The sequence below is a fragment of the Haliotis cracherodii genome, unplaced genomic scaffold (genome assembly GCF_022045235.1).
Source record: "Haliotis cracherodii isolate W230 unplaced genomic scaffold, xgHalCrac1.p SCAF_6, whole genome shotgun sequence".
Lineage (NCBI taxonomy): Eukaryota > Metazoa > Mollusca > Gastropoda > Lepetellida > Haliotidae > Haliotis > Haliotis cracherodii.
This window is the reverse complement of record NW_027266319.1, coordinates 26434713-26458271: the sequence shown is the minus strand read 5'-3', so window position 1 is coordinate 26458271 and position 23559 is coordinate 26434713. Positions and strand designations below refer to the sequence as shown.

Below are 23559 nucleotides of genomic sequence, written 5' to 3'. Positions count from 1 at the left end.
TGCTGTCATTGTTTGATAGTTTACATCCGGAATACAGGTAGGAGGGCACCTTGCTGTCATTGTTTGATGGTTTACACCCGGAATACAGGTAAGAGGGGCTCCTTGCTGTCATTGTTTGATGGTTTACACCTGGAATACAGGTAGGAAGGGCACCTTGCTGTCATTGTTTGATGGTTTACATCCGGAATACAGGTAGGAGGGGTACCTTGCTGTCATTGTTTGATGGTTTACATCCGGAATACAGGTAGGAGGGTACCTTGCTGTCATTGTTTGATGGTTTACATCCGGAATACAGGTAGGAGGGTACCTTGCTGTCATTGTTTGATAGTTTACACCTGGAATACAGGTAGGAGGGTACCTTGCTGTCATTATTTGATGGTTTACACCTGGAATACAGGTAGGAGGGTACCTTGCTGTCATTGTTTGATAGTTTACACCCGGAATACAGGTAGGAGGGTACCTTGCTGTCATTGTTTGATGGTTTACATCCGGAATACAGGTAGGAGGGTACCTTGCTGTCATTGTTTGATAGTTTACACCTGGAATACAGGTAGGAGGGTACCTTGCTGTCATTATTTGATGGTTTACACCCGGAATACAGGTAGGAGGGTACCTTGCTGTCATTGTTTGATAGTTTACACCTGGAATACAGGTAGGAGGGTACCTTGCTGTCATTGTTTGATGGTTTACACCCGGAATACAGGCAGGAGGGTACCTTGCTGTCATTGTTTGATGGTTTACACCTGGAATACAGGTAGGAAGGTACCTTGCTGTCATTGTTTGATGGTTTACATCCGGAATACAATAGGAGAGGTACATTGCTGTCATTGTTTGATGGTTTACACCTGGAATACAGGTAGGAGGGGCACCTTGCTGTCATTGTTTGATGGTTTACACCTGGAATACAATAGGAGAGGTACATTGCTGTCATTGTTTGATGGTTTACACCTGGAATACAGGTAGGAGGGGCACCTTGCTGTCATTGTTTGATGGTTTACACCTGGAATACAGGTAGGAGGGTACCTTGCTGTCATTGTTTGATAGTTTACACCAGGAATACAGGTAGGAGGGTACCTTGCTGTCATTGTTTGATAGTTTACACCCGGAATACAGGTAAGAGGGGCTCCTTGCTGTCATTGTTTGATGGTTTACACCTGGAATACAGGTAGGAAGGGCACCTTGCTGTCATTGTTTGATGGTTTACATCCGGAATACAGGTAGGAGGGGTACCTTGCTGTCATTGTTTGATGGTTTACATCCGGAATACAGGTAGGAGGGTACCTTGCTGTCATTGTTTGATAGTTTACACCTGGAATACAGGTAGGAGGGTACCTTGCTGTCATTGTTTGATGGTTTACACCCGGAATACAGGCAGGAGGGTACCTTGCTGTCATTGTTTGATGGTTTACACCTGGAATACAGGTAGGAGGGTACCTTGCTGTCATTGTTTGATGGTTTACATCCGGAATACAATAGGAGAGGTACATTGCTGTCATTGTTTGATGGTTTACACCTGGAATACAGGTAGGAGGGGCACCTTGCTGTCATTGTTTGATGGTTTACACCTGGAATACAGGTAGGAGGGTACCTTGCTGTCATTGTTTGATAGTTTACACCTGGAATACAGGTAGGAGGGTACCTTGCTGTCATTGTTTGATAGTTTACACCTGGAATACAGGTAGGAGGGTACCTTGCTGTCATTATTTGATAGTTTACACCTGGAATACAGGTAGGAGGGTACCTTGCTGTCATTGTTTGATGGTTTACACCTGGAATACAGGTAGGAGGGTACCTTGCTGTCATTGTTTGATGGTTTACACCTGGAATACAGGTAGGAGGGTACCTTGCTGTCATTGTTTGATGGTTTACACCTGGAATACAGGTAGGAGGGTACCTTGCTGTCATTGTTTGATGGTTTACACCTGGAATACAGGTAGGAGGGTACCTTGCTGTCATTGTTTGATGGTTTACACCTGGAATACAGTCAGGAGGGTACCTTGCTGTCATTGTTTAATGGTTTACACCTGGAATACAAGTAGTGTTGGATAGTTGTCATTGTTTGGTGGTTTATATGTGTAACAGATGTTATTTGTGGCTTGTTTCTTAGTAGACTATAAGTTCTACTACATTTCCAGGTGAAGTCCCATCCATGATTTGAACCCACTCTTTCAAAGTAAGGCACCTTATTGCCAGCACACAATGTCAGCCACCTGTCCCACTTAGTCACCGAAGCTTCCTCAAAAATGGAAGTCTGACAACTGGTAGTCGAGATCACATGCTTTGTGTACCCCTCTGTTAAGAGTAGGTGAGTGGGTTGTGTTTAATGCCGCTTTTAACAGTATTCCAGTTATATCGCGGCATGTCAGCTTAATGTGGAAGGAAAGCCCGAAGTGATGCAGGTTGGTGAAACCCATGAGCACGGGTATGGTGCTGACAAACCTAGAAACATAATCGGGGCGAACCAGGATTCGAACCCACAATCATAGGTTTCTGGCGTGCTGTGGACGCAACTCTGCACAGCGAATCGCGGCGCCTTAGACGACTGGGCCACCCGTGCCCCCCCCCTGCCTCTGTTAAGAGTATAAGTTAGAAGACTGTTATGAGTGATTATGAGTGAAATGTTAACTGTAGTAGATGTTTCTAGTGTAGTAAGGGAGTTCATCAGATGTACGACATGTCAGTTGTATTAGAGGTGGCATTTAGCATTCAAACCAAGTATTGGTAAGATCACTGCCTGTTTTAACTATGAAAAATAACTGCAATTTGATTGGGCATCTATTTTTAGTGTCGTGCCATTTGACCTGTATTGGAAACAAAGCTATGGTGGTGTTTGTGTGTTTGTTTGTTTGTTGTTTAAAGCCGCACTCAGCAATATTCCAGCTATATGACAGCGGTCTGTAAAATAATCGAGTCTGGAACAGACAATCCAGTGATCGACATCATGAGCATCGAGCCACGCAATTGGGATCAATGACATGCATCAACCAAGTCAGCGAGCCTGACCACCCGATCCCGTTAGTCGCCTTTTACGACAAGCATAGTCACCTTTTACGGCAAGCATGGGTTGCTGAAGACCTATTCTACCCCGGAATCTTCACCGGTCGCTATGGTGGTGAAGCAGAGTGATGATTTAATACATGGATAATCGTCCTGTGAAGATTCTGGGTGTTCAGCCACCCATGCTTGTCGCAAGAGGCGATTAACGGGATCAGGTGGTCAGGCTAGGTGATTTGGTTGATTCATGTCACTGCATCTTAATTACGTAGATCGATGCTCATGATGTCAATCACTGGTTCAGTTATTTACAGACTGCCGTCATATAGCTGGAATATTGCTGAGTGCAGCGTTAAACAAAAAAAACAACAAACAAACAAATATAGAGGGAAAGGGGAACATAGAGATTTTATGACTGCTTCACTTTTGCAAAATGGTTAGCTGTGAGATCATGCTTGAGTTTAAATCCATGATGAAAGGTTTATCCCGTGTTATTCTCTCTTGCATTTTCTCCATATTTGCAGAATTTTAGAGAAAGTAAATACTGTAATATCTATGATATTTATCTGCATTGACATAGGCTCATGCTGAAATCACTTAATTGAAACTACCGAGTATCGTTGAGCGAGTGATTGAGTCAGAATGTAGTTTGAGGTTTGTTGCATGCTTACCATCATATCAGTGCTTGTCTTATGCAAGGGTGACCATCTGTCTGAAGTTGAATTTGCAGTTGTCCAATACAGGTGGAATTATTCCAGGGGAGATAACTCTTTGCAGCTTAAAGTATTAACATTCAAACTTGGGTGGAGCAGTTCAAAAGTTGTTGGCTCAAAAGCTGAATTGCTTAAGTTTGGAGACATACTCCATTTCTCCTCAAAACTTCGATTGACATGCATGAAAGGTTTTTAACTGTTGTTAGTTGTATTTTACCAATAACATTGAAGCTGTTCAGTTTCTGAGTAAATGGGTCATTTTCAAAATTTGTACCCCTTTTGGTCCGATTGAATAAACAAAAATAAAACTTGAAAATTCCAACTTATAGTGATTTAACAAGAAACATCTAAACATAACAGATAGTTGGGTAAATTATGCCAACACAAGGAAACAATATTTTGAAATATTTCAAATATACTTGAGAATCAGTGGAAATCTATTGTCCTTGGTGTAACCAAATAGGGACCAATTTTTTGCAGAAATAAAAAATAAATACAATATTTCGTTGGTTGTATTATTGTAAAACTAATATTTTACCTCTGCTTAGAAAAGAAAAAGTATCTCTCTTTCAATATCACCACGGATCATCACTCCTTGAGAGAAATAAAAATAAAAAGTGATAATTTTCTCTTCTCTGTGTCCTACACAATACCAACATGATCGATATAATTTCAATATTCTTTGTACATGTTGAAGATCATGCTATGCAATGTGTGTTTACCTGAATTATTTTCAGAATGTCCTCTGGTAACACCAAAGACAAGGCGGTAGCACCAAAGACACGGCGTAGGAACAAAGACATTACCATTACTCATGATGATTTTTCTTTCACATCACAATAATCTATCAGTAGGAAATGATGCATATTTGCAATGGCGTCAGACATTTTTATTTCACAAAGTTTTCTTTGAAGTTAATACTGCTAACTGCTGGTAACACCAAAGACATTTAGTGTTTAAAAGGGACCTAAGTTTGGGTGTTTTCATAAGTTTAAGTGTTTATGTGAGTTAGAGTTGTAGTTACAGTGGCACAAGACATGTTTAACCCATTGACCCTCTCTTTACAGTTATTACTTGCTGACTTGTAGTTACACCAAGGACATACTAAGTAACACCAAAACATTAATCTTCATCTAACCCTATGTTAGAATGTTTTATAACAATACAAATTTAAGCGTTCATATGATTAAAGAGTTGTAATTTCAGTGTCACAAGACATGTTTAACCATTGCCCATTCTAAGTTGATAATTGCTGACTTGTGGTAACACCAAGGACATATTAAGTTACACTAAGGACATGTTAAGTTACACCAAGGACACATTAAGTTACACCAAGGACATATTAAGTTACACCAAGGACACATCAAGTTACACCAAGGACATATTAAGTTACACCAAGGACACATTAAGTTACACCAAGGACATATTAAGTTACACCAAGGACACATTAAGTTACACCAAGGACATATTAAGTTACACCAAGGACACCTTAAGTTACACCAAGGACATATTAAGTTACACCAAGGACACATTAAGTTACACCAAGGACACATTAAGTTACACCAAGGACATATTAAGCTACACCAAAGACATTTTGTCATGATTCAGGTAACACCAAGGACAGTTACATCAAAAAGATATTAGTGTCATTATTTTACAGGGGTTGTGCAACCCGTGAAAAGTTGATTTTATGGGATGACTACTTGCAGACAGATACCTGCATACTTAATTCCTTTTCAAGACTGACATCTTCCCAAGGCAAGAGAAATAACTGACTATACTTTTGAAACTGGATTTTTCTAGTCATTTAACTCCCTTTCTTTGGGAGGGGGGGGCACGGGTGGCCCAGTCGTCTGAGGCGCCGCGATTCGCTGTGCTGAGTTGCGTCCCTTGGGCACGCCAGAAACCTATGATTGTGGGTTCAAATCCCGGATCGCCCGATTATGTTTCTAGGTTTGTCAGAACCATACCCGTGCCCGTGCCGAAGTGGTAAACGTCTGAGACCTGCATCACTTCGGGCTTTCCTCCCACATTAAGCTGACACGCCGTGATATAACTGGAATACTGTTAAAAGCAGCGTTAAACCCAATTCACTCACTCACTTTGGGAGGGTATATAATAATCTAGACATTCTGTGATTTTATAAGAATATGCATCAAATGATTTGTCTAATAATCATGATAACCAGACTGCAGGAATTTACATTTGTGGCTGTATTATGTTTCAGAAAATCCCTTGGCTTGCCTGTGCCTGGCTGGCTGACATCTTGCGGGCTCAAGATTGTACGGCCATTTGCAAACACTTTCTGCAACATGACTGGTAAGTGGCAGTATGACTCTGATCAAGCATTTTGAAGGTTTAGAGAAATTCTTAAGTCAGAAAAAGCCCTCTTGAATACTTTTAACTTTAGAAGTACTCTTAGTACTCTTAGTGCTGAAAGTATGACTCTGATCAAGCATTTTGAAGGTTTAGAGAAATTCTTAAGTCAGAAAAAGCCCTCTTGAGTACTTTTAACTTTAGAAGTACTCTTAGTACTCTTAGTGCTGAAAGTCTTTATGAATATGACTTCAGACAATGTCGATGCATGTGAAAGGACTGGGTCAAGGAAATACAGGTGAGGTGAGGTGAAATGGGGTTTAACGTCGCGTCCAAGATTTTTGCACTTAGCGCCAAATATATATATATATGGAAAAGAAAATGATGGAAGCAAGAGTTATTACTTGGAGAACATATATGTTGACAGAACATATTTATATTATTTCTATAAGAAACAGGAAATGGAGTAGAGAATATGAAATATTCCCCAACCACGATATTAATCAGTCTTAGTTTTCATACCATGAATAGAATTCATCACAAGTATTTTTAACATAAACTTTACCAACATTTTACTGTGTTGGCGTCTTGACAAAGGCCAGACTTATTTGGAATACAATATTGAACTCAGGCCAGACTGATTTTAAAATCTGCCGGCTCCAAAATATTAATTGAAAACAAAAAGTATTCTGCCAACCAGAAATAGGTTAAGTGTTAAAAAACAAACTCATTTACTGTCAATGATAATAATAATGATAATAATGATGATGATGATGATGATGATGATGATGATGATGATGATAATAAGTCACTAATCATTATTCTGTTTGTGTGGGTCCAGTTTGAATCAATTATTACATGTTTTCTAGGAGGATGCACTTTATGTTTTACTTCTTTGAAAAAAAAAGTGGGCATGGGTGGCCCGGTTGTCTAAGCTGCCGCAATTTGCTGTGTAGAGTTGTGCCCCTTGGGCATACCAGGAACCTGTGATTGTAAGTTCGAGTTCAGGTTCATCCTGATTACTTTTCTAGGTTTGTCAGCACCATATCCCTCCTCATGGGTTTCACCAAAGTGGTAAGCGTCTGAGAACTGCCTCACACTGGGCTTTCCTCCCACATCAAGCTGACACGCTGTGATATAACTGGAATACTGTTCAAAGTGGCATTAAATCTCACTCACTCACTCACTCACTCACTCACTCACTCACTCACTCACTCACTCACTCACTCACTCACTCACTCACTCACTCACTCACTCACTCACTCACTCACTCACTCACTCACAAGACAAGAAGATGATGATGGAATTGGTCATGTATTATTACTGAAGCTGACAATGAGATCAGTGGGAAGTAAGAATAATAAGGTTGGAAAATATATAGCTTGGAGAAGGCTCCTCTCTATAATGTTTTTTTGTTATTTTATTGTTAAATTTTTGTATTTGTGTCACTTTATTTCCCTCATCCATCAAAGATAGAGCATTTGTACAAATAAGAAAATATTTTAACTATTATTTTTTTTTGCTGCTATTGAAAGAGGGTGCCAACCGTTTTTGGTATGCCGGATGCCAAGCTTTGTTTTCTGGATGCTGCAGTGCAGTACGCAAAACATTTATCTGGTACCTGGATGCCAATATTTCAATGTTAAGATTGATCCCTTTTTCTTGCAAAGAGTGACAGATCAATAAAATATTTAGAGCTTAGGAGGATGTATGGCGATGACTTCTATGTGAAAATGCCAGGCTTATTTACTTTAACCAGCTGTGTATGCTGATAGCATTCAAGAGTTTATATATTGGATGCCAAGACAAAGTTTTCTCCCACTGAAGTCGACACTCAGTGATGTAACTAAATACTGTTCAAAACAGTGCTCAACCAAACTCACTCACTTTGTTACTCAAGCACTGACTTAGCATAAACAGCTCCATAGCAGAAACATAGTGCCATGTTATTGACTCTATAAACAAACAAACAAACAAACAAACAAACAAGCATAGTCGCCTCTAACAGCAAGCATGGATTGCTGAAGACTTATTCTCAATCTGGATCTTCATGGGTCAATAGATAGTTAATCAACAGATGTGACAGATGCTGAATCAAAAGATGATGATACTGAATCAATAGACGATGACACTGAATCAATAGACGATGACACTGAATCAATAGACGATGACACTGAATCCATAGCTGATACTGAATCAATAGACGATGATACTGAATGAATAGATGATGACACTTAATCAATAGACCATGATCCTGACTCAATAGATGATGACACTGAATCAATAGTTGATGATACTGAATCAATAGACGATGAATCAATAGCCGATGACACTGAATCAGTAGACAATGAATTAATAGCCGATGACACTGAATCAGTAGATGATGAATCAATAGACGATGATACTGAATCAATAGCTGATGATACTGAATCAATAGATGATGACACCGAATCAATAGACAATGATACTGAATCAATACGATGCTAGATAATGAATCAGAAATGATGATATATATATATATATATATATATACTGATTCATTATCTAGCATCAATCAATAGATGATGACAAATGCAAATCAAATTAAATTTTAAGAATGAATGCATATTGTTTGTAACATTATCACTTTGAAGAAACAGTAGGAAGACTGAATTGAACCTGAAACAGATTACGTACAGGTCGATTAAAATAATAATTTTGGTCAATGTTTAAGGTCTCAAAGGCTACATGTCTACAGTATTATCCAGACCCTGCTTAGCACAAACTCCAAATGTTTCACAGGGCAATCTTAGAGCTACAACTACCATGCGTTAAACTATGGGAGTTACAACAATTGTTACTAAGCGCTACCTGGTCATGTCTACTTGCAAGATTCTCGTGATCATACTCATCTTGGATCAGTGTCCTCAGTGTTTCGACGGAGATGAGTCTGATGTGTTATTAGGATAGGATTAAGGAGAACTAATTAGGTCTATATATGGAAAACTAATGAGTTTGGGGGTAATTTCCTCTGCATAATCTTCGGCCATATCATTTTCACGACACTCGTAATCTGATATTTCTTAGATCGTGAAGGTTGGTGAACTGGAAGGAAGACTGAGACTAAAAGTTCCTTTTGGGTTTCTCTGGTCTGTGATTTTGTAAGTTAATCTGTTGTAGCTCCATTGACCTAGAGGGGCTTGAGGTATGTAATCATTGAGGATATAATACAATCTATTTTGAAAAAGACGCTGTTAATTATGTTCGTGTGAAACAGAGTGGGGTTGTGTAGTACGCAACCTGATGGTACTTATTCTGAAATATTCTCCTGTAGTTTATGTATATGTATATTATTATATACCGTATTCGACGTAATAAGCGCCCCACTCTAATAAGCGCCCACGGCAATATTTGTTATATATTGGCTAGTGAACAATCCCAATTAGCACCCCTTCCGATTGATCAATGAACACTTATTTATTCGTGTATAATATGCACTCGTGTGTTATATGCACCCTTAATTATGGGCAATTAAATTCTGGAAAATATATCTGTCGTGTATAATACGCACAGACTTTTCTTTTGTTTCTTTTCAGGCTGTCACCATAAATCACGAAATTTACGATCTTTCAACTCTATATTTTTTTCTCACCAAAATTATATTCCAATAAGAGACCCCCCCTATTTCTAATTTTGAGAGCGCCCTGGGCGCTAATTACGTCGAATACGGTAAGTATATTAAATAGACTTTAAATATGTTAAATGGTTATGGATATACTGAATTGAGTTGATTTGAAATCTCTGTTACAAGTTCTGCGTCCTATGAAGACCAGGGCCCACTTGCACAGAGCGATCTTAGCGCTATGACTAATGTAAGCCTATGTTAAAGTATGGGAGTTACGATAATCTTAGCGCTATAACTATTGTAAGCCTATATTAAAGTATGGGAGTTACGATAATCTTAGCGCTAAGACTATTGTAAGCCTATGTTAAAGTATGGGATTTACGATCATCTTAGCTCTAAGACTATTGCAAGCCTATGTTAAAGTATGGGAGTTAGGATCATCTTAGCTCTATGACTATTGTAAGCCTATGTTAAAGTATGGGAGTTACGACCATCTTAGCGCTAAGACTATTGTAAGCCTATGTTAAAGTATGGGAGTTAGGATCATCTTAGCTCTAAGACTATTGTAAGCCTATGTTAAAGTATGGGAGTTACGATCATCTTAGCGCTAAGACTATTGTAAGCCTATGTTAAAGTATGGTAGTTACGATCATCTTAGCTCTAAGACTATTGTAAGCCTATGATAAAGTATGGGAGTTACGATCATCTTAATGCTATAACTATTGTAAGCCTATGTTAAAGTATGGGAGTTACGATAATCTTAGCGCTAAGATCGCTTTGTGCAAGAGGGCCCTGGTTTAGAATTGGTCTTTAGCAACCCATACTTGCCGTAAAAGGAGACTATACTTGTCGTAAAAGGCGACTCACTGTGCTCAGGCTTGTTGACTTGGTTGATGTATGTCATTGTATCCCAACTGGATCAATGCTTGTGATGTTAATCACTGGATTGTCTGGTAGACAATCGATCCTTGACAGACCGCCTTCTCACAGCTGGAATACTGCTGAGTGCGACAATAAACAAACAAACAAATACATTTACTGCATGCTTGTTGCACGATGTATCTGGGCTGTACATGTTGTGTTCTTGGAAGGGACAATCACCAATTTGCAATCCCCAAATGGAACCAGCCTCCCATGATTCCAGTAAGTGCCAACTAAATTCAGGACCTGTGAAGATCCAGGGTAGAATAGGTCTTCAGCAACCCATGCTTGCTTTAAAAGGCGACTATGCTTGTCGCAAGAGGTGACTAACGGGATCAGGTGGTCAGACTTGTTGACTTGGTTGATGCATGTCATCATATCGCACTTGTGTAGATCGATGCTCCGGATGTCCATCCCTGGATTGTCTGGTTCAGACTCGATTATTTACAGACTGTCGTTGTATAGCTGGAATATTGCTGAGTGAGGTGTAAAGCAACAAACAAACAAACAAACAAAACCAAAATGAGGATCAATTCATCTCAGGGAACAACATCAATAGTTCATCATTCTTGTAACCACTGATGTGACTGACTCAGTTATTTGACCCGAGAAGATTCCGGGGTAGAATAGGTCTTCAGCAACCCATGCTTGCCGTAAAATGCGACTATGCTTGTTGTAAAAGGCGACTAACGGGATCGGGTGGTCAGACTTGCTGACTTGGTTTAAACATGTCATTGATCCCAACTGCATGGATCGATGCTCATGATATTAATCACTGGATTGTCTCGTCCAGACTCGAATATTTACAAACCGCCATCATATAGCTGGAATATTGCTGAGTGCGGCGTTAAACAACAAACCAACCAACAACTCAGTTATTTACAGGTGACAGTGATACATTCACTCACTCACTCCATTTGAATGGTTTAGACCTGAAAGGGATATGTCACTTTTCACTACAGTTGAGTAAAACACCCAAAACTATATTTTGATAAATTCTCATCATTTGATTGATTGTATTTGATGGGACTGTTATTGTATGTTCAGTTGACTATTATGAATACCGTTTTCATTTGGAAAGCGTTTTTTTATGATAAATGTTTCTCAAGCCTGAAAGGTTTCCAAGTTGACAGATTATGAAAATGCCAACACTACAAGAAAACACATAACAAATATTACTAATAATACATAATATTGATAATAGTTGTAAAATACAGTTTGTACAAAGTTACAAGGCAAGGTATGTTTAACAGCTGTGTAGCCTTTTGGTTGTATAAGCTGGCTTACAAGTGTGTACAAACATTGAATGTAGTGTTCGGAAAGAGAAATAGAAAAGAACTTCAACTTCCAAATTAACTTACTAAAAAAAAAAACATGTTTTCACTTTATAGGAAATTGTATTTAGCAATGTTTAGTGTAGATTATGTTATCTTTGTATACACCAAGGAGAATATAACAAAGTGTCCTACTACAATGAATTTGTCTTACTGACATGTTTTAATATGACATTGTAAAAGAATTCAAACAAATTCAAAATTCATAGAAAACAGATGTTTGATTGAGCTGAGGTCAGCTTGCACTATGTCACATGACTTTCATTGACTAGGAAAAATCGGGCGGCTTTTTGCATTAAAGCGTTATATAAGGGATTTATTCTGCCTCTCAGAAATTCATGCGCAGTCTGACTTGTTCATGGCGGGGTATAAGGGATTTATTCACCTGCTGAGAAATTTATAACCCTCCAAGGCAGGATACACAGTATTTTATAAAGGTCACATGGACCAATCAGGTCTTATCATTCTGACATGGAGGTATGATAAACCTGTTTTTAAGCTATAATGTGTGGACATGTCTTAATAGGGACACTGATCTAAGGCAATTCCCCGGGACTGATTGTTGGCTTTGTTATTGTTTTTTCGCCGTGAGTACCCGGATGATATAGCAGAAACCTAGACTAGTTCGTGACCTCTTCTGTGCCATTCGTAAGTGCATTTGAAACTTTTATTGATAGTATAAGGGCGTATGGTCACATTGATCAACAAAATGAAATATAGTTTTGGAAATAATAAGGAAATGTAGGTATCTTTGTGGGTAGCATTGGTAATGGTGACAAGGTTTTGATAAGTCACTTACTTGGTAATTGTGCGATTTTCGTTTATACTATTTTTACTTGCAACAGAAAGTAAATATTTCACCTGAGCATTGCTTATTTTATTGTGTTTATATTTTTATAAAATGTGCAAAATTTTCACTTAGGAAATTTATTAAATGACTAAATATTCAGTTATTTTACAAACTGACTGAAAAATTTGTGCATCTGTATTATTATGATAACGAATTCCAAACATTTTTATGTTTAATATCATCACCAAGAGTCTGAAAATGTTAGGATTAAAAGTACATTTCTATATTGTTTGGCTTCTAATCCTAGCATAATTAATCTATTGTGATGTTTTTTAGCCCTCTTGACTGTTTAAATGATTTTTAGTCAATCTGTTAAATATATGGACAGATTTTTCAGCCAAAATGACTGAAATATTTATACATTTTATAAATTGCCTGAGAGAATCACATTTTACAAACTGACTGTAATATACTGAACCAAATTAAAAACTTCACAATCCTAAAATTTTAACATTTTGACAAGTTATCATTGTGGGTCCTTATTGTGTATTTAAACAGTAATGGCCACATATTGTCTTCAGATAACACGCATTTTTGTGCAGGTGAATCGATCAAAATCATGTGCACAGCACTATAGTGGCAAAAGTGTTTTTTCACGTGCAACTGGTCATGTGGCCATAATACTGCACGTGTTTTCAGCCATACTTGTTTGCAGTAATTAACAAAAAAAGAAAAACACAAGAAAACCAAAGTCTTCACAGCCATTTGTCATGCCACGCCTTTCAAATGTGCAACGTGAACGTGCCATTGGCATGTTGCAGATGGGAACGTCCGTAGCTGAAGTCGCAAGGACGATGGGTTGTAGTTGAAGGACTGTTTATGATTTACAGACGCGTCTACAGCAAACGGGTACCACAGCTGATTGCCCTCGACCAGGTCGACCACGTGTGACGTCACATGCAGAGGATCGTCAGATTGTCTTACGTCACCTCCGTAACCGATTTTTGACGGCTACATCAACCAGAAATGAACTGTTTAGGGGTAGACTGAGTGTGCAAACTGTTCGAAACTGTCTGAGAACTGCTCACCTTCAAGCACGACGGCCATACTGTGGGCAGATTCTGACTCAATTACACAGACGTCAACGTCAATTGTGGGCACAGCGACACTTACGATGGACTCAGAGGATTTGGAATCAAGTCGTCTTCAGTGATGAATCCCGATTTAATCTTCGATTTGCTGATGGTAGGGCGAGGGTGTGGAGGCTCCGTCATGAACGTTATGCCCAGTGTTGTGTACAGGAAGTTGACAGATTTCGAGGCGGAAGTGTCATGATGTGGGGGTGCTTTCTGTGGCAATGCACGTTCCAGGCTTCTTGTCATCCGTGGCAAGCTCAACGCTGCTGCTTACCGCGACCAGGTACTGGCACCAGAACTTCTGCCTTTTATGGCAGCACATGGACCCAGTTTGATCTTCCAACACGACAATGCCAGACCCCACGCAGAAATTTTGACAAGGAATTTCCTCTAGAATGTGGGAGTCAACGTCATGGACTGGCCGTCAAGGTCTCCCGACCTCAATCCCATCGAACACGTCTGGGATGCTCTTGGCAGAAGTCTGCGCACTCTCCAGAACCAACCACAGAATTTGCAAGATCTTGGCACCATTTTGCAGCAACAATGGCGTTGTCTTCCCAATCATGTTTTCACAAGCATCACAAGGTCCATGCGGATGCGTTGTGTAGCAGTTGTCAACACACATGGTGGCCATGCACGCTACTGAACTTTTGTGCCATCAGATTCTCGTGCTTGGGACTTATGATTTAAACTGTTGATGTTATTACCGAATACCGTAGGTGCTTGGAACAAATTATGGTTACCACCGTTAATTAAAATCCTTCTTTGGACATTAATGATTAAAAATTACCTTCTCTGATACATTTGTCCGTTGTATATCATATATGGGATTACTTTTTAAAATGTGAAGTTTTTAATTTGACTCAGTATATATACATGCTTACAAAGGAAAAGACTTGTGAAAACAATGTCTATCGCTCATCGAAGAACTTCCCAAGCAAGACGTAGAGGAACAAGAATAAACCTGTTCAATGCTACAGTAAATGAAGGAAGACAAAATGAAAATATAATCACAACCTACCAAATTTACATGTATAACTTTAGGCAGCTTCCTTGTTCGAGGAATGTATCCGTGAATATCCACATAAAGGAACAATACACCACACATCTAGAGCTGTACAAAGAAACTTATTCCCTGTAACAATCAAATATTTTAGGATATATATATATATCATTTTGGGATAATTTAACCCGTGTGCGTTTCTCAACTGATCACTTAGTTTGTTTCAGGTGTTTCACATAGGTGTCAAAGGTCAGCTGAGAAAGCCTACGTGACAACTATTTTCATAATGTCCATGGTTCTTAAAAATAATCCACTGAGTTAGATAACAATGAGCAATCAATTAACATTTATCGGTTAACCCTTTGAACAAAGTATGTTGTTTTTATATCGGCACTTCACGCCATGATGAGAGTGTATTCCCTTTGCTTCAGTAAACCTATAGACATGTGAACACTTACTTATCCACTGTGCAAGATAACAGTGATTAATCAGTCAGTGTATTTTCTGTTGATCATTTGATGGCTAGGAATGATTCATTAATTTACAAAAAAAGTAAATCAACTGATCAGTCATCTCTTGCTGAGCTGCCACATGGATATTATATAACACACATTTCACCTCACTTGAAACCTGGATTTAGATTGAATAATTACCCCAGGCACTAGGAATGTCAAATGGGAACCTTCGTCAGGTCATCTGAGTGGTGCCACCACTAATTATACCTGTAATAAATTCATTAACTGAGCATCAAGTGAATGAAGACAAATACACAAGTGTAGGTTATACCAGAAAATGAGGATGACAAGAAGGGAGTACTACACAAACCGAAATCCAAAAATTCTCACTGCAAGGACACTTTTTTTTATTATTAAACAATAACAATTAGGGGTAATTCCCAATGACGACATCCGATGAGCTGCTGCCGTTCTGTTTGTCTGTTTGTTAAGGCTGAAGAAATTAATTAACATGCACCTATTGCCTTCAAGTTTATTTACGCTGTCTTTACAGGCGGGAGCCCAGTCTCTTGTCATGCTCAGTCGCGTGAGCCACAGCGGCCATTGTCAGACAGCTGAGAAGAAGCCAGAGATTAGTCCCCCTTTAACCTAGGCATAATGTCTTTTGATCAATCCTGGTTTCGTTTTTGAAAATAAATACCGTTTAGACTATTTCTGTAAGAGCCTCATATAATATGAGGTGTCTCGGCAATGGTCTGTAATTGATACCAGAGAAATCTATGGCCAATTCTCTACCTGTGAGTTTAGTGAGTTTCAGATAACAGGCTTAGAAGTGTCAATAGCATGGCTAAAATAGAAACAATTTCTGGCGATTTGTGAAATGTGAAGACAGTGAGAAATGTAGTTTACACTAGTATACTGGACAGACAAGGGAAAGGATGGATATAGGAGCATGCTCAATAAACCAACTGTGAATGTTTCTTCTCATTGACACACGTAAAGTAAACTGAACTCAGCAACTTTGCAGATTTTATACCCTAGGGCATGACTAATCACAGTCCTAGACCCAAATCAAATTTGAAAATCGGAAACAGCATAAAGCAGACACAAGGCTAAATCGTCACCATCGAAAACATCCGCCACTGGGGTTAAAACTGGTTTCCCCTTGTTTGTTGTGCTGCCTAATTTCAACGATCGAGCAGGCTCCCAGACTGCCTGCTTCTGCCCCGGGTTTTTTAATCGCATTTCCAGGGTTTTTCTGTCTGTCCATATGTTTGATGACAGTGTTCACAACGTATGCCAAGATTTAGTAACAATATAGAAGAGACCCTCAGTTATCTACTCAGGGGATTAATCCCTGACAGTAGGGCTGGGACGGGTAACTCGGCTACCAGGGTCGGGAGGGTACTGAGTAGGACTCGGGTACCCACAGGACTAACTGGACCCGTGGTTAGTTGCGTGATATTTTGTTTAATGACAAAAAGTATCTAGAACTCTATGGTTACACTACAAGTCACTAATGTTCACATTTCTTTCTGACACCCATTCCTTCTGATTTTTCATATGGTTGAATAAAGATATAACTTAATTCAACTTCAGTGTATGAATGACCAGATTGTTTAATACATGTATCTAAATATGTTTTGCCAGGGCTATGATAAAAATGTTCCGTATCGTACTTTTTGAGACATCTCCTGAGACCTACAGTGGGTACCCGGGTAGGGTCTGGTAATAGGGGGTTGGGTGCCCGGGTAGTATATTTGGATGTTTGTCATCGATCCCAATTGTGTGGGTCGATGCTCATGATATCAATCACTGGATTGTCTGGTCCATACTCAATTATTTACAGACCGCTTTCATATAGCTGGAATATTGCTGAGTGTGGCGTTAAACAACAAACACACGCACACACATGCTGAAAACATGGAAAAGTTTCTTTATTATGAGGAACACAACATTTCGGAGTATACACTTACTCCTTCATTAGGGAACATATATATGTACCTGTAAGAATAGTATTAGTAATAAGATAGCAAAGCTGGCTTCCATTCATCCGTTTGTATTGCTATTACCTATCAGTGCTAATTACCCCGTTTGCCCAATGCCGATATAGCTATTACCAATAAGTGATAAGTGCTGGCTTCCATTTGTCAATAGCTATCACCTATCAGCGCCAATCAACTGTTGGCTTCCCTTGTTATTTAAGTTTCCACTGTTGTTATGTTATTACTTTAGTTGTTCTTAGTTGTATGTAACCTATATATATTAAGCATTAATTCACCTGATGAAGGACTAAGCCCCGATTATGTTTCTAGGTTTGTCAGCACCATACCCGTGCTCGTTGGTTTCACCGAAGTGGTAAACGTCTGAGACCTGCATCACTTGGGGCTTTCCTCCCACATTAAGCTGACATGCCGTGATATAACTGGAATACTGTTAAAAGCGGCGTTAAACCCAACTCACTCACTCACTCACTCTGAAACAGTGTGTTCCTCGTAATAAAGAAGTTGACATCCATAAATTTTCTTTCTTATGTTTATCACTTTTGAGTTATCACCCTTACCCTTACTGCATTGGATGTAACCTCAACATATATTTTGCTTCAAGGACATAACAGTGACGTATGAACCTCCAGTGATGTCGTCCTACTGTTCCCCATTTGGGGTAAATGTTGATCTTACAATATTCCAGGGGCGATCGGGTAGCCTAGTGGTTATAGCTTTTGCTCGGGATCGATTCCCGTGTGAAGCCCATTTCTGGTGTCCGTCACAGGAATATCGCTAAAAGCGGTGTAAAACCAAACTCACTCATTCACTACAATATTCCATTTTTTGTACATGTATTTATAAGTTCCAGTGATATTGTAATGTTTGAATGGCCCTCGCTAGAGATTTCGGGGCGGTCGTGTAGACTTGTGGTTAAAGCGTTCGCTCGTCATGCCGAAGACCCGGGTTCGATTTCCGACATGGGTACAATGTGTGAAGCCCATTTCTGGTGTCCCCCGCCGTGATATTGCTGGAATATTGCTAAAAGCGGCGTAAAACCAAACTCACTCACTCACTCGCTCGCTAGGGATTTGTTTTGGATTTGAACACAATCTGAAATGAATGAAATAATATGAAAGCACAAATGTTTCTTTATACTTCAGTGGATCCAATCTTCAACCTCCGTATCTGTGGTGTAGTGAGTGAACCGCCATGCTACAGAGCCACTGATAAAGCACAGTGCCTTTAAGATGTACACCAGCAAGAGATATTTTACACCTGTGTCATAGTACTGGGACAATACACTGATGCATTTGTGGATCGTGATCTTTTACTTCTCGATACAAGTATCGATCACAGTCACACACTAAGTTAAAAATATATCAATTCTTACCTCAAAGGTTTGATTTGATAACTGTTACAACAGACACTAAAAAGCTTGAGGGGAAAATGTAAATATATTCATCCATTGTGCCATACTTGGCACTGCCAACTGTAAATCGTCAGTGTGCCAGGCATTTGGCCATCCTGTCTATGAAAAAGATGGCTTACACACCACGGATAACAGCACATGCAAGTATCGTGATACGTATCCAATCATGAACATGATATCATGATACGTATCGGATTGTACAGTTGGTGTATTGTCCCAGCCTGTATGTTTCCTAAGGTTCACAGAAAGTATGTTTAAAACATAAATATTATTTCAATTTTTCATTTGTTTGTAAGTATGATAAAACCCTTTTTTTTTTTAGAATCTCAGATTCTTTTTAGATTTAAAACCATCAGATGGGTTTTTTAAATGTCATTAAATCCCTTGGACATTTCTTATGCTACACATTTATGAAGGAAGACATGTACTAGCTTACAGTGTCAGAGGCTTCAGAATTGGTCCCTTTAGTCTCCTACTTGTCATAAGAGCTGACTAAACATAAAGATTGGGATCCTGTTAACACAGCTTGCTACAAACTTGCTGTCAGCAGGGCATTGTATAAGGAACAGGCAATTCATATTTCTTGGTTTTGTCAAAAAATCATCAGCTGCCACAAAAAAAAAAGAAAAAAAAAAAAGATAAAAACTTTAGATTTAGATGCTTTTTCTTCTTCAGAAAGTTATGTGAATATGTTGCCATGTGGACAGTTTTAATTACGCTTGTCTCATAGTTCATCTATTGTCATGCAGTTTAACTTAGTCTATGCATTTATTCTGTTGAACATAATTAAATCTCAATATTTATGTCTCTTTGCCATGTGAGAGTCTGCAGAATCCTTAACCAAAATATGCTTGTACAGTGTTGGTTGTTTTTTATGCCATTATTCACTCTTAACTCATCCAGACTCAATTACTTGCCATGTATTATCAATAACTGCAAATAAAACATCAATCGCTCTCCTACTCCAAACCACCAGTAATCCATACAAATTTACCCATTTAACAACTTTGTTCTCACATCAAATCTAATGAAAGTTGGATCCCTTGACACAGACACATCAGTTCAGGAACCTAAAACCTCATAATTTCCTGACCAAATCAAAAACCTTTCAATTTTTCCCCCTGAATCTCCTATCTAGCCTGGTAGTGCCAGTCAGATTCCTTGCGGAACAGTCTGGAAGCTGACGCTTGTATGTTTTTCAAAGGAGATATGAGAGATATATGGATCAAAGAGGTAACACAGAAGAAAGTGTGATCCTCGTCTAGACAGCTGGACAGAATAATGTAATGTTTTATAGTCAGGAATTAATTAGTCCTCCTAGATTGGCTATAATTTCTGTTCTTGTGTTTTCCATGGCTATAGAGGATCCGCATGGCGACCAGGCCTTGATGATGACAAGGAAAATGTATGATTGTGTCGGAGGATTTGACCCTGTCCTGTTAATGGAGGACTACATGCTTGTGAGTTGTGGGAATGGTGGGAGTAGTTTATTGGAAGCTTTTTTTAATATGACAAAGTATGTTTTGTTTTCATTTGCAGTTGCATCTCCCCTAGCTTTTGTTAAGTTAAAGAAATAAAGAAAGAAAGGTTACAAATTTACTCAAAATCTTTTTCCCCCATACATATATGTCCTGTGGGATCCAGGCATACAGCAGCTATCTCCACTCTGTGGCTGGTTGTCAGTCTAGGAGGCTTCAGGACTGGAGCGAGTGGTCAGGCTTGGTGACTTGGTGTATTGCATGTCATCATTCCCCAACTACATGGGACATGGCTCATCCACCACTAGTTTGTCTGGCCAGACTTGATCATGAACAGGGGACTGTGATATAGCTGGACTATTGCTGACTTAACATTTGACAAACAGATAGACAAATAACTAACACACAACATACTGTCTGTTCATGAATAAATCCTCTCTTGTTGTGTTACTATGATCTTGTGTTGTTTTGTTGGGTTACTGTGATGGCTTGTAGTGTTACTGTGGTGGCTTGTGTTACTGTGATGGCTTGTTATGTTACTGTGATGGCTGGTTATGTTACCTTGATGGCTTGTTATGTTACTGTGATGGCTTGTTGTGTTACTGTGATGGCTTGTGTTACTGTGATGGCTTGTTGTTTTAGTGTGATGGTTTGTTGTGTTACTGTGATGGCTTGTGTTACTGTGATGGTTTGTTGTGTTACTGTGATGGCTTGTTGTGTTACTGTGATGGTTTGTTGTGTTACTGTGATGGCTTGTGTTACTGTGGTGGCTTGTGTTACTTTGATGGCTTGTTATGTTACTGTGATGTCTTGTTTTGTTACCTTGATGGCTTGTTATGTTACTGTGATGGCTTGTTGTGTTACTGTGATGGCTTGTGTTACTGTGATGGCTTGTTGTTTTAGTGTGATGGTTTGTTGTGTTACTGTGATGGCTTGTGTTACTGTGATGGTGTGTTGTGTTACTGTGATGGCTTGTTGTGTTACTGTGATGGTTTGTTGTGTTACTGTGATGGCTTGTGTTACTGTGATGGCTTGTTGTGTTACTGTGATGGCTTGTGTTACTGTGATGGTTTGTTGTGTTACTGTGATGGCTTGTTGTGTTACTGTGATGGTTTGTTGTGTTACTGTGATGGCTTGTGTTACTGTGATGGTTTGTTGTGTTACTGTGATGGCTTGTTGTGTTACTGTGATGGCTTGTGTTACTGGGATGGTTTGTTGTGTTACTGTGATGGTTTGTTGTGTTACTGTGATGGCTTGTTGTGTTACTGGGATGGTTTGTTGTGTTACTGTGATGGTTTGTTGTGTTACTGTGATGGCTTGTTGTGTTACTGTGATGGTTTGTTGTGTTACTGTGATGGCTTGTTGTGTTACTGTGATGGCTTGTGTTACTGTGATGGCTTGTGTTACTGTGATGGTTTGTTGTGTTACTATGATGGTTTGTTGTGTTACTGTGATGGCTTGTTGTGTTACTGTGATGGCTTGTTGTGTTACTGTGATGGCTTGTTGTGTTACTGTGATGACTTGTTGTGTTATGATGGCTTGTGTTGTGTTACTGTGATGGCTTGTTGTGTTAGTGAGATGGCTTGTGTTGTGATGGCTTGTTGTGTTAGTGAGATGGTTTGTGTTGTGATGGTTTGTTGTGTTATGATGGCTTGTGTTGTGATGGCTTGTTGTGTTATGATGGCTTGTTTCATTACTGTGATGGTTTGTTGTTTGTGCAGGTACGGAAGCTACACAAGATGGGCCATGTTGTAACGTTGCCACAGTCCGTCATCACATCATCGCGCAGATTTGAAACCAAGGGTGTCTTTAAGGTGAGAAAGTTTTTTAAAAATGATAAAAGAATCGATAGAATGGACAGTTGTTACCTTGCAACATGTGAACATATGGGAGATGAAGTTCTATTTCTGTCTTCAATCTTTTTCAGACTACCTTTATAAACAGATCAGTGATCATGCTGTACAACCTGGGTGTGGACCCAGACACTCTGGCACAGCTATATTATGGGAAGAAGTTGAAGAAGGAGTGATGAAAACTGCCAGTACTAGTCATTTGTTATAGGAGTAGGTGGGTTGGATGGAGTCGAGGGAAGATGGGTGGGTGAAGGTGGTATGGGTGGGTCAGAGAGAGTGAAGGTAGTCTTGGGTGGGGCAGAGATAGTTGATGTAGAATGGGTAAGTCGGAGATAGTTGAGTGAAGATGGCTGGGCCGGAGTGTCAAGGGAGGATGGGTGGCATGGAGAGAGTTAATGGAGGATGGGTGGGTCGGAGAGAGTCGAGGGAGGATGGGTGGGTCGGAGAGAGTCGAGGGTGGATGAGTGTGTCGAAGAGAGTCGAGGGTGGATGGATGTGTTGGAGAGAGTCAATGGAGGATGGGTGGGTCGGAGAGAGTCGAGGGTGGATGGGTGTGTTGGAGAGAGTCAGTGGAGGATGGGTGGGTCAGAGAGAGTCGAGGGTGGATGGGTAGGTCGGAGAGAGTCGAGGGTGGATGGGTGGGTTGGAGAGAGTCGAGGGTGGATAGGTAGGTCGGAGAGAGTCGAGGGAGGATGGGTGGGTCGGAGAGAGTCGAGGGTGGATGAGTGTGTCGAAGAGAGTCGAGGGTGGATGGATGTGTTGGAGAGAGTCAATGGAGGATGGGTGGGTCGGAGAGAGTCGAGGGTGGATGGGTGGGTTGGAGAGAGTCGAGGGTGTATGGGTGGGTTGGAGAGAGTTGAGGGTGGATAGGTAGGTCGGAGAGAGTCGAGGGTGTATGGGTGGGTCAGAGAGAGAGTCGAGGGTGGATAGGTAGGTCGGAGAGAGTCGAGGGTGGATGGGTAGGTCGGAGAGAGTCGAGGGTGGATGGGTGTGTTGGAGAGAGTCAGTGGAGGATGGGTGGGTCAGAGAGAGTCGAGGGTGGATGGGTAGGTCGGAGAGAGTCGAGGGTGGATGGGTAGGTCGGAGAGAGTCGAGGGTGGATGGGTAGGTTGGAGAGAGTCAATGGAGGATGGGTGGGTCAGAGAGAGTCGAGGGTGGATGGGTGGGTCGGAGAGAGAGTCGAGGGTGGATAGGTAGGTCGGAGAGAGTCGAGGGTGGATGAGTGGGTCAGAGAGAGAGTCGAGGGTGGATGGGTGGGTTGGAGAGAGTCCAGGGTGGATGGGTGGGTCGGAGAGAGTCGAGGGTGGATGGGTGGGTCGGAGAGAGTCGAGGGTGGATGGGTGGGTCAGAGAGAGAGTCGAGGGTGGATGGGTGGGTCAGAGAGAGAGTCGAGGGTGGATGGGTGGGTCAGAGAGAGAGTCGAGGGTGGATGGGTAGGTCGGAGAGAGTCGAGGGTGGATGGGTAGGTCGGAGAGAGTCGAGGGTGGATGGGTAGGTCGGAGAGAGTCGAGGGTGGATGGGTGTGTCGGAGAGAGTCAATGGAGG

At 40.3% G+C, this 23559-nt stretch overlaps 1 protein-coding gene across 1 annotated transcript in view; it reads left to right on the top strand.

Annotated features, from left to right (window-relative positions):
* LOC139445858 (uncharacterized) overlaps positions 1-22257 on the top strand; it is a 38263-nt gene extending 16006 nt beyond the window's left edge. Inside the window, exons 9-12 of the mRNA XM_071227087.1 lie at positions 5935-6026; positions 20046-20143; positions 21883-21975; positions 22089-22257. Of these exons, the coding sequence (XP_071083188.1) occupies positions 5935-6026; positions 20046-20143; positions 21883-21975; positions 22089-22190 (385 nt within the window). The 3' untranslated portion in view covers positions 22191-22257. The remainder of the gene's footprint in view (positions 1-5934; positions 6027-20045; positions 20144-21882; positions 21976-22088) is intronic.
* Positions 22258-23559: the final 1302 nt, after the last annotated feature.